General features: G+C 30.1%; 1 protein-coding gene across 2 annotated transcripts in view; it reads left to right on the top strand.

Annotated features, from left to right (window-relative positions):
- Positions 1 to 2,148: 2,148 nt before the first annotated feature.
- LOC139516678 (uncharacterized) overlaps positions 2,149 to 13,268 on the top strand; it is a 32,649-nt gene continuing 21,529 nt past the window's right edge. The window contains exons 1-6 of one of the 2 annotated variants that reach the window (XM_071306903.1): positions 2,149 to 2,760; positions 7,379 to 7,538; positions 8,109 to 8,243; positions 8,939 to 9,073; positions 9,786 to 10,109; positions 11,591 to 11,947. In XM_071306903.1, the coding sequence (XP_071163004.1) occupies positions 2,281 to 2,760; positions 7,379 to 7,538; positions 8,109 to 8,243; positions 8,939 to 9,073; positions 9,786 to 10,109; positions 11,591 to 11,947 (1,591 nt within the window). In that variant the 5' untranslated portion in view covers positions 2,149 to 2,280. The remainder of the gene's footprint in view (positions 2,761 to 7,378; positions 7,539 to 8,108; positions 8,244 to 8,938; positions 9,074 to 9,785; positions 10,110 to 11,590; positions 11,948 to 13,268) is intronic. The other variant, XM_071306904.1, reaches the window with a different exon arrangement.

Below are 13,268 nucleotides of genomic sequence, written 5' to 3'. Positions count from 1 at the left end.
AAATCTCTCTATTTCTTGACAACAACTTTTAAGAGATTGAGGACGAAATATCAACAAAATAAATCGATTAAGATGCAGCAAAGATTGCAAAATATTGAAAACAACACGTTTAATATTTGTTTGCGTCCGAAGCGCTTTTTCTGGATTTACCTTTATCAGGAACTCTCAAAGCCAAACATTTGAAATACGAAGAAGTAGAAGTACCGAAACCGTTGAAGAGCTATACTTATACATCAACCTTACTTGGCTCAGTAATGAAAACTTATTAATTGCGTAAACATATAATAAAAATGCACATACAGGTACAAATATCAAGACGATCTATTCTTGAAATCATTAACAAATATAATCAAATATACATTTTAATAGATAAACATTTGTATAAATATTTCCCTTTAATTTTTAACCCAATCATATATAAATCGTCAAATTCACACAAAGACAATAGTTTTATATTTAAAGTTCCCATGGGAATGAACAGACTGGCGTGACTAAAAACTTAAATGTGTAAATAAATCTAATATTCGGAAACTGTACCACGATTGATACCATACCAGAACACACCCGCGATATCGCGGTTACGTGACTGAATTAAAGTATAAATGTACCCAAGCCTTATTTTTTTTATGTTTTCGTATTGTCACCTGATAAATTCATGCTAATTATAAGGAGCAAAATTTTCCCTGCTTTCTTATTTCTTACCGTTTGAATCCGTCCTGATGGTCTACAATCAGAAACTATATTCATACATTTAATATCGGTATTGGCTTCTACCACTTTTTTTGTTAATATACATCAGTAATTTATATATATATAATTAAGATATTTTGTTTTGATATATATTTTCGTATTGACATTTTTATGGAAGACATTGTTGTTGCATTCTTATTTCAGTATTTGTATCTGACACAGTGTATGTGTAATGTTTTGTCTAAGATTTGTTTTAATTATCGTGCTGCATGTACAGCGCTTTACAGTAGTTTATAATATTTATATAGCATGTATAGGGCGCTTTATAACATTTATTTATATAATTAAACAACAAAAGGGCATTGAATGGGTTATAACCATGATCCTATATTGGTTATACATTACTTAAATTCTTAAATAATTAATTATTGATATTGAACGTTGACTTGCTTCATTGCATGTATATTTCAAGTAAAGTGTGTATCTGATTTAAATTTTAAGAAACACATAATTATGAATACAAATGAAAATAACCTTCATATACTGTAAGAGTTACTTTCTTTTTTTTATTGTTCCCTACGTTTTTACAAATCAAAATATTTGAATTTAAATGTTTCAGTCTACCTTAGATTAAAAAAAACAAGTGTAATTAGTCAAAATGAAAAAGAAACAAAAAATGAGATTATATATCACTAACAAAAAACAAATACATGACCAAAATGTAAACGATAATACGACAAATAACTGTCCGCAAAATTCTAGACATCTACACCAACAACGCGAGTTCACACACCCTTCAAAAAGATATTGTTGGACACCGAAAGATTCAGTTGTTGCCTGATACGCTAGTAATAAACGCAAAATTACTTTTGATTAAACGTTTGTTCAAGTCTGATATTTTGTACATTGAACACTATCAACAAACAATCAATCAATATGTAATAATACATCACCATACAAAAGAATACGTGAAAGATGCCTCATATATATATATAACTCTTCTAAACATCAACACACCAATGTTAGATCTGTAAATTTGCTTTCGCAAGTTTTTTTTTCTTCCCTCGACGGAATTCGAACCCATGCTACTGAGATATCGTGACACCAAATCGCCTGCACTGTAGCCGTCCCGCTAGACCACACGACGACCTGGGATTCACAATAACAAAGCTTTCGGTATGAATATATTGACATGATTCATTTGACATCGCGCTATTATTGAAGAAGGATATCTGTTATCCGAAATATCTAATATTTGTTCATTTTATAGTTATTTAATGGTGATGTTGTACCCTTTTTGACTTGTTATATATTATATTTTGTAGTGTACAGAATCATATTACATTATCCATCGCCCTGTAAGATTAATCATTGACTATTTATTCAGTCATTTTATATATTTATATATATAACCTTAACTATTTACTAAACTTTACAAATATAATTTTTCCATTGTTATCTTTGCGTGCAATCATGTAAAAATATGTTTAAATTTTGTCATATAAAGGATGCTTATTCATATTACGGTAACTATATAAAAAATAGAATATAAGACATTTTGAAAAAGACAGAGAATCGGACAGACATGTTATGGATTTGCCATATTCTGGAGAGAGTAGCAGAGGATATTATCAAAGTTCTCATACTGCACAACATCACATCCAAAATATAAAAGTAAATAGCATCAGTGTTAATATAAATCAGTTTGAAGAGTTATCAACTGGAACTATTGAAGAGACGCAGTCCGATCATGGATATTTACAGTTGCCTGAATTCATTAACGAAAAGATTGAAAGTAATCATGACTATTTAAAAGTGAATGGATCAGCCAAAACACATCAACGTTCTATTATTGGGTCCGACAAACTATCAGATTTCCCCAACGGACAACATGCAGGTAAAGGTAACGAGTCTGATGATATAACTAAGAAGGACACAACTGCTTTGAATGCAGTTCGTGTAAATGAAGAAATATATTCTGAAGTAGATGACGATGCTCAAACATATTTTAACCAGGCTCATCAAGGACGTCAGGAACATTTGGACATTAGCAAAACATTACATACAAATGTAAGCAAAATAATTAAGTTGTAAAATAGTAATATGTTGCATATATAAAAATGGAAATAAGACACACATGCCTAAAATTAACTGACTGCGTTGTGAACAATTAGAAGTCACAGTACGGTCTTCAATAATATGAAAAAGGGATACTGTAAAGTAAAGCTATAAATAGCACCAGACAACAAAAATATAAAAAAAAAACACTTCAAAAGAGAAAACTTAAGATTTAATGGATTTACTGTTAATAAGTGTTGCGTGCATTTATTATTGTTATCTTATAAGAATGAACAAAAATGCGAGTTTAATTATTGCGATTTTAAGAAAAGCTACATACACATACATGTAATTGATATCAGAATGTTAGTTCTTATTATTGCGATTCTTAAGTAGTCGCATTATTTGCATTAACAAAAACCTCGCAATATCTTCTGTATGTACATTAATTAAAAGGAAAACTATATGGCAGACATTAACTTACGACAAACGCTGGGTTACAGTCTCTGTGACTTGATTATTTCAAAATTAGAATAACAAATAATGATACGTTTTTTTATGATTTATAATAATCACAAATTCTCGAACCAAAAAAACAAAAACAAAATGTAATTATCTATAAATGAATTAACAAATGTAAGCGCCAGTAGTTTACCGATGTTCAAATTTCATAAATAGAATATGACAACAAATGTGATTAATAAACAAAATCTAACTGAATTGCTGGAACTTTAAAGGGAGCTACAAAAGAAGTGCTGTGAGGTTTAGTATTTTCTGTTATACATGCATCGCCCGCAATGGAATTGTCAGATTACCTGCACGTATCATTACCTTTACATTCATAGCCATTTATGTTCTAAGAGAAGATAATTACTTATCTTTCTAAAACAGAAGTTTTATGTTAATTGTAATAAGTGTTTGAGATATTGAAACAACAAAGATTTGATTTTACCATCATTTTTATGTTTTGTTAGCAAATGTTTTTAAGATAACAAAAAAAGAAAACCAGGTGTCATATTTGAAAGAGAAGGATGCATAGCTAGTAGGATATAGTATTCAAAAACAACAAGCTTGGAAATCATTCATAAAACTGAATACAATTTTAACCTCTATCAAATTCACATATGGTTGGCATTTGTGCGAGCGGTGCGATAATTCAAAAACATAAGGTGTTTGATATTGAAATTTAGAACAAGGTTGCACTTGACTTTTAATTATAAATCAAATGCTTTTTTTAATTTTATTGGGAACGCTTTAAAATCACATTAAAATTACAAAATAAATACTTCAATTTTTTTTTGATATCGAAACGACGTAATAAATGGAAACAATTAATTTAAACTGTTTGTACGGCACACAAAAAAAACCACCCCTATTGGGATGTCCCAATGGATTTCTTGATATGCTTTAATGTAATTAATATCGAGGACAAATATTGACAAAAAAAACACCTGGTGTCTTCAACTACGAAGCAAACTAACCTGCAACTTTATATGATATTGTTGGAAGAGCGATTACAAATTTTAAGGATCTTCGTGTGATTGCATTAACGAAATCAATACAGATTCCATTGTAATCATTTGAAACTACAGAACAAAGTTAGGTAACATCGACTGAAATGCTATGCTAAGACCCCTGGGTTCCATTTTTCGATTCGGACGATTCAATGTAGTCATCATTGTCAATTTTTAATTCTGATTTGGCGAATTCTCTAAATTATTTCTTCTCTACGAAGAGGTGAGTTTGAAATTTAGGAAATTGTTGAAATGTTACTACTCAAAGTTTTTAAGCTTTTAAAATTTGTTAAAATTTATCTGTCCTTTTTATTTAAGTGTAGAAGGAACAGTTGTCGAAAGTATGCATAAAATTCCATGTGAGCGATACATTCTTTTTGATGACTTACATGTATATCTGGAATAAGAAAGAAATTAAATGAACAGGCATATGCAAAGTCAGAGAAAATATTCCTGGTGATTTACATATAATAAAATCAATTAAGATACGGGTCATAGAGGCGGCTACTCTAAAACTCAAAATAGAAAAGGATAAACACTAACAACCATTTAATTCCATTTAACTGACTGCGTTGTGAACAATTAGAAGTCACAGTACGGTCTTCAATAATATGAAAAAGGTATACTGTAAAGTAAAGCTATAAATAGCACCAGACAACAAAAATATAAAAAAAAAACACTTTAAAAGAGAAAACTTAAGATTTAATGGATTTACTGTTAATTCAGAAAATGTTGCGTGCATTTATTATTGTTATTTTATAAGAATCAACAAAAATGCGAGTTTAATTATTGCGATTTTAAGAAAAGCTACATACACATACATGTAATTGATATCAGAATGTTAGTTCGTATTATTGCGATTCTTAAGTAGTCGCATTATTTGCATTAACAAAAACCTCGTAATATCTTCTGTATGTACAGTAATTAAAAGGAAAACTATATGGCAGACATCAACTTACGACAAACGCTGGGTAACAGTCTCTGTGACTTGATTATTTCAAAATTAGAATAACAAATAATGATACGTTTTTTTTTATTTATAATAATCACATATTCTCGAACCAAAAAAACAAAAACAAAATGTAATTATCTATAAATGAATTAACAAATGTAAGCGCCAGTAGTTTACCGATGTTCAAATTTCATAAATAGAATATGACAACAAATGTGATTAATAAACAAAATCTAACTGAATTGCTGGAACTTTAAAGGGAGCTACAACAGAAGTGCTGTGAGATTTAGTATTTTCTGTTATACATGCATCGCCCGCAATGGAATTGTCAGTTTACCTGCACGTATCATTACCTTTACATTCATAGCCATTTATGTTCTAAGAGGAGATAATTACTTATCTTTCTAAAACAGAAGTTTTATGTTAATTGTAATAAGTGTTTGAGATATTGAAACAACAAAGATTTGATTTTACCATCATTTTTATGTTTTGTTAGCAAATGTTGTAGAGATAACCAAAAAAGAAAACCAGGTGTCATATTTGAAAGAGAAGGATGCATAGCTAGTAGGATATAGTATTCAAAAACAACAAGCTTGGAAATCATTCATAAAACTGAATACAATTTTAACCTCTATCAAATTCACATATGGTTGGCATTTGTGCGAGCGGTGCGATAATTCAAAAACATAAGGTGTTTGATATTGAAATTTAGTACAAGCTTGCACTTGACTTTAAATTATAAGTCAAATGCTTTTTGTAATTTTATTGGACACGCTTTAAAATCACATTAAAATTACAAAATAAAAACAACAATTTTTTTTAATATCGAAACGACGTAATAAATTGGAACAATCAATTTAAACTGTTTGTACGGCACAAAAAAAAAACCACCCTTATTGGAATGTCCCAATGGATTTCTTGATATGCTTTAATGTAATTAATATCGAGGACAAATATTGACAAAAAACACCTGGTGTCTTCAACTACGAAGCAAACTAACCTGCAACTTTATATGATATTGTTGGAAGAGCGATTACAAATTTTAAGGATCTTCGTGTGATTGCATTTACGAATGCAGATTCCATTGTAATCATTTGAAACTACAGAACAAAGTTAGGTAACATCGACTGAAATGCTATGCTAAGACCCCTGGGTTCCATTTTTCGATTCGGACGATTCAACGTAGTCATCATAGTCAGTTTTTATTTCTGATTTGGCGAATTGTCTAAATTATTTCTTCTCTACGAAGAGGTGAGTTTGAAATTTAGGAAATTGTTGAAATGTTACTACTCAAAGTTTTTAAGCTTTTAAAATTTGTTAGAATTTATTTGTCCTTTTTATTTAAGTGTAGTAGGAACATTTGTCGAAAGTATGCATAAAATTCCATGTGAGCGATACATAGTTTTTGATGACTTATATCTGGAATAAGAAAGAAATTGAATGAACAGGCATATGCGAAGTCAGAGAAAATATTCCTGGTGATTTACATATAATAAAAACAATTAAGATACGGGTCAAAGAGGCGGCTACTCTAAAACACAAAATAGAAAAGTATAAACACTAACAACCATTTAATTCCCAACGAAAAAGGCTTAATATTTTAATACAACTTGAAAAAATTAGTTGAGTTCTCCAAATATATAGGAAAAGAACTGTAAACAAAGACAAACAAGGATATGTCCCATGATAGTTGTAGATAGTACCATGTTCCATAAACTTGTTCTCTTTAAATATTGACGTGAGTTTAACCGTATATAATCTATCTTTTTTATGTCTATAACTTCTGAATTTAATTATATTGTAAACATTTAACATAATTTGTTTTAAAGAAAATTGTAAACCAATTAACACTTTGTTTTATAAAACAATAGGTTTAATGTATCATAGCAGGTGACACTTTCCCTGTCGACGTACCAGTTGTCGCTCTTTTAAGGGGATATGCACATCCTAAAGTTATGGTTGTTATCTTGATTTGCGTTTTTCTAATCTATTACGGAGATTTGAATATCGGTAAACTAACTACTGTTACCTAAATTCACAATCAGCGTAGATTCAATAAAAGTAGATATTACGGGTATAGTATTAGTTGTTTCCTATAGAATCTATGTATACTACATTTCGAATTTCAAAGTAGAATCGTATAAAAGATTTTGATACATTACAGAATGTGGCCAATACGGATAGGTTCCCAAAACATGTATCGAAACGATTTTCATTGACATCGAAACAAAAATGGATGTTGTCTTCAATTATGGTAGGAATTACAGTTGCAATGGTTGTTGGAATCATTATCTACATTTCAATAAACAAAAAATCAGAAAAAGGTTCGTTTGTATTATTGTTTTCATATACCTTTCTGAATAATTCGCACTTTATATCCACTTCATTATAATTTAATCATTACCAATAGTATTTTCATTTCTTGTTATAGATAAAAATAAGATGACTTGAAAGTCTGGTGGACTTACTTATCTACCTTTATGCCAGAAATAAACCAATTTATGTTGAAATTATCTTATTGATTTTTCTGAAATAAAAATAGAAAATACAGTTCGCCTTTCATTGAAAATTCTCAGAATATGTTGTAATTAATTGTTTGTTGTACAATGTATTATATAAAAAAAAAACCGGTAAACCAAACTTTTATTTTTTTTTTTTTTTTTATTTAGTTTTCTGATATAATAACATAAATTTGGAATATATTCGTTAGTTGTTACTACATGTAAGTTAAACACAGATTTCGTTACACCTGCAATAACTAACGAGAATACTGGTACATTTCATACAACATTCCCGAAAAGAATATCATCGGTAACTTTAGCAGTAACAAAAGAACAATATAATATTAGTCAAAACAGAAAACACATACACAACAGCTTTTGTATCTTTTACAGAACAAGCGGAAACATCAGTAAAGCTATCAACTATGGAAAAAACAACTTCAAGGAGTATATCACGTACAGAGGATATGACATCAGCATCATCTCGCGATGAAACGTCCGTATCGACAAGTATAATAGAATCATCTAGTAGGTATTTGTTAGAGTTTGTAATCATGTTATACCTTTTTAAAACTGAGTGTTACTTGTACAAAATATAGAAAACTTGTAGACTGTTTTTTTATGACTTGAAAAAACATATCTCTTAGGTAATATTCATAATTAAAAAAATATATATTACATAAGACTTGATTACTTGATATTACTTGAAAGACATCTTTCAATTTGTATGTATAAATTATATCCCTAATAACTTCTAAAGTGTGATGTTTATTATTTTGTAGCTTGTGTGTTTTTTCTCCTATATATATTGATATACATTTCTGAACAAACTTATGCGTGTCAACAATTTTGACATACATGTAATATATTTGGTTTTGAATTATTATTGTGACAATTAAAAACTGTGTGCACCAATGCGCATATACATTTTTTTATTAACATGTCTCTTCTGTTGTGTACACATTGATTATTTCCAGGTGGACATATACCTGCATCTTCTCTTCATTTCTATGTAATGTCGTTTGTTTATTAAGCTCTATTGATCAAATGTTTACCTTTAGATTGATTCCTGTGTTTATCTTGTCATAATAAGTATCAATTTATAGGCAATAAAATAGACATTAACCTGTAAATCGTTCTTTCTAACGGTTCGGCACCTTTCTTATAATTTGTCAATTATCGTTAAATGTGACCGTGCTTAATGACATGTAAACTTATTAAAGCAGTAAGGATAACACTATCAGAAGTACCTTCATCAAAGGAAACAACAGCAACATTAGACAATCTTCCAACAACAACAGCTGCTTATGAACCATCTTCAGATGGTACATCGACTACGCTCACGCCTAGTTCAGTCGGTAAGAAAACCACATACAGCAGCATATACGATAGAGCAACACACACGTTTATTTCAATGTATCTACAACATCAAACGTTGTCACTTTAGGAGGACGACAGATCATTCTCAGTCTTTATTTTTTTGTATTGTTTTTTGTACTGTTCTTTTCGTCCGTTTTGAAATTCTTTCCACGACATTGCCAATTTGGTTCAGACTTAAGTATTAATGTCAATATTTTATTCTTTCGTAATTTTTTTAGTGTTAACACAAATAAATTGTTTGACAATAACTGTGCACGTGTGTAAACTAAGGCACGAATAGGATATCGCCATTCCGTAGTTATAAATCAATTAAGAGTAAAAACCCCAGGTTATAAAATAAAACCAACGAAATCAAATCCACTATAAGAGGAAAACAACAGAACAACAGACACACTGAACTGCAACAAAAACAAACGCCATTATAAAAATATATAGCAAGGCTAAAATTACCGCTTAAATGACAACACTACGTGGCAGTCCTAGAGTTTGAAATCTTATTGGATGAAATTTGTAGTTTTTATGCTATTAGCATGATTTTAAAGTTATTCAGGGGACAAAACAGCGGATACCTTATGAAATTGTCAACCATTCAGTTTTTAAGGCAAATGACAGGCATCATCGTGATTTTTCTATTCCTTAAAATAATGCAATACCATTGTTTAATTCATTGGCATTCATGTTCTTTTCCAGATATTGTTTGTACTGATACCGTTGCTCTAATCAATTCTGGACCAGCTGTGATAACATGTTATCTTAACGACACGACAACGTTTACGGTTATGAACGTAACGTACCTGAAATTAGGAGCAACTGATGTTCAGCTCCTAGCATCAATTTATGACAGTTATAGTATCACAATGTTCGCAATGGAAGAAATTGTATCAATTAGTATATCAAATAATATTATCAACCTAACAGTACTAAACCCGTCATGTACGAACGAAGGAACATTTGCTGTAATTACAGATATCAATGGATTAACGATAAAGGGCCAAGGAAAGTTAAGCGTAATAAGTATGTCGTCATTAAATAGAATATGTACACCTGCATGTTTTAATCATTCATAAGGCATTATAATGCAAATTCAGCGGACCAATTGATCTTATTTGATGACAACAAGTTTCAAATCATCTATCTACCTGTCTGTAAGGGAATCAGACCTCTTGAAATATGGAATGTATTGACAAGCTATTTCTTTAAACAAAAAATACAAAGCACATAGTATGTTTCGCCAGAAGCATACAACTTAAATCACCTTGTGGTGTTGCCAAAAACGATAACACCATTTTGTCAAAAGGGGTAGACCCCTTTTTGGTCCCTAAAATATAGCATATTTACATATTTGTTTTGTCAAATATAAAGTTTGAGCTTAAATGAATTAAGAGTAAAATCACAAACATACTGAAGTCAGGAAAATTCAAATCTGAAAGTCCCCAATCAAATGAAAAAATCAAAGGATAAAGCACATTAAACGAATGGACTACAACTGTCATATTCCTGACTTGGAACAGGCATTTTCAAAAGTAGAAAATGGTGGATTAACCTGGTTTTATAGCGCTAAACCTCTCACTTTTATAACAGTCCATCAAATTCTGTTATTTTTTCAACGATGCGTGAACAAAACAGACATAATCGGTAATTTTCGATTTTTTTTACAATACCATGCATATGTATTAGATACTATCATCATTAGTTCATTCAAACAAAATAAATTCTTCACAATGTTAGCATTTGTGCTAATTTCAAACGGAATTAGTCTAAGATGGAAAAGACCGCACTTGTGTTTAGTCTAAGGTTGAGACTGATCATGAATGCGGTCACTTACATTTAGGACAACAAGTATCTAAAAAATGAAGTTACACGTAGTCAAAGCTTCAAGTACAATCAGATATATGTTAAATCTTTTCACTTTTAGTGAATTACTTCATAATAAGGAACTTAAATTGAATAAAGATAACATTTATTCTAAATAGTTTCCGGAGAAAAAAAATTGTATGATAGAAAATCTTCTCGTTATTTTTAAATGCATGTTTCAACGAACAGCATTTGAAAATGATATCCGATATTTTTTTAATTTTTTATTATATTTCTGTAGGGAAACTATTTTATATATGAATGCATTGCATAGCAATGATAGCTACAACTCAACTAGTATAAGCACACAACAGAACTATTCAAATCGCCATAAGGACGCATGACACAAATTACAACCGGAAGTTAGGCAAACTACAATCACTTTAAACTTGAAATCTTTACCTCAACACTTTAAAGTACATACCAATAGGGTTTTTAACCCATTTATTAAGAAGCATACCACAAAGGAGTTTACATTGTTACTTAAATATTATAACATTAAAGTGTGCTTAATCACATTGCATATATAATTAAACATTCAGTTTTTTCAACAGTCATAACCTTTCATGCTATAATGTTTTAAGAAAATTATTATTTCAGCTTTTTTGCTTGTAAAGATTTTTGTCTACTTTTTCATTTAGGTAAACCAAATGGAGATGCAATCTTGCAACTACATCCGGATCAAATAGCAGGACTTTTGAATTATAGAACTTGGTTACGTCATTCTTGCATAACTGATGTTGGATATCCACCAGGTGAAATAAGTATTGAAATGATGAAACAAGATGAATCTGAATTTACCAAGTTGAATGTAGACTTGCATACTTCCAATGACGTCATTAACAATACGGCATGTTCTATAACCCGAACAGTTACATTTGGTTTCGTTTTTACTGCTGCTATGGACAGGGCTACTATGCGATGTAGTGTTACGCATGATTTGTTTACTGAAGAGTCTTTTGTTTACTCGAACAATGATACTGTATCCCTAATATCCAGTAAGTTTACATCGAAATGCTAACAAAGCGTGTAAAAAATGCTAAAAATATTTACACAACTTCATAACATTATTTGTTTTAACAATTTGTTTAGAATGAGTAAATTGTTCAAGAATATTTTCATAGGTAAGCATTGGTCAGTGAGGCATTACCTAAGGAATAGTAAAAACCATTTAAAAGCATGTCCACTCTATTTCTAGGTATTGAAAATATTATATAACAATTTAAACTAATGTTCGTGTCATTACAAGCGTAAATTGCTTTAAGAAAGGCAAAATATACCGAAAGAAATATTCAAACTAAAAAATGAAAAAAATTTGGAATATATAATTTACATTCGAATAATAAGAAAAACCACACAAACAAATACGATTTATCTCACATACCATTTGATATTTATGGAAGATACAATATTTCAATCTGAAAAGAAATCTAGTCAGTGATAATTGTTGGCCAGATAAAATTTGGCTATTCATGTAATATTCCCAGTACGAATTTTCTTGTCCAAATTAATTGCAAAATTGCTAAATTAATAAATGTAATTAGGCAATAAACCTTGGAAAAAGTGAATACAACATCGTACTTCGTTCAAAACACACTAAAGAATTATTTTAGATATCAAATGAATACGACTTCAACATGTTCAAGGGAACGTGATAAACAAATTTCAATGAAACTCTACCACTGTAGGCGTCCTAATCGCTAGAAAGTATTTACGTTCACCAGAAATGTTTACAGTCAAATATCTGATGCGCGGGATACTTAAGGGAGTATCCAATACTATGTATGAAGTAGATTTTACTCGTTTTATTTTTCATAAAAATGGGAAGAAAAAAATATTTGCATTGACCTGTTAACAAGAAAATAGGATTTCAAGAATTTTGAATAACACGATTTACAGAAATAGATCCATTGGATGTAAAACAGTTTGGACCAACACTAGTTTAAGTCATTGCAAAGCTAAAAATAATGTGCGATTAAACCGTTCAACTGATTTTTCAATGAGTAAACTTCCTTAGGTGGTCTTTCGCGTTGAGTTAAAAAAAACGTGAAGAGGAATAATTTTGTAGCCTATTAAATATTACAAGTATTAAAGCAGAATATTCATATGCCAATACAAAGTGTGCCTTCTAAAGTTAATAATCGATCATTTTCGGTGTGAACTAAGAAACAGTTGTACAAAACTTCAAGGAACGAAACTACTGTGATATGCTGTACATTAAAATATGAAAGATACAAAGGTGACCCACGAGTATTTAGAGTTATTTAGGGATAGGACACATAGGTCAAAAAGAAAAAGAACAAGATTTGTAATTGCTAG

This window comes from Mytilus edulis, chromosome 3 (assembly GCF_963676685.1).
Source record: "Mytilus edulis chromosome 3, xbMytEdul2.2, whole genome shotgun sequence".
Lineage (NCBI taxonomy): Eukaryota > Metazoa > Mollusca > Bivalvia > Mytilida > Mytilidae > Mytilus > Mytilus edulis.
The sequence above is the reverse complement of the archived record's forward strand: the minus strand, read 5'-3'. Positions and strand labels throughout refer to the sequence as shown.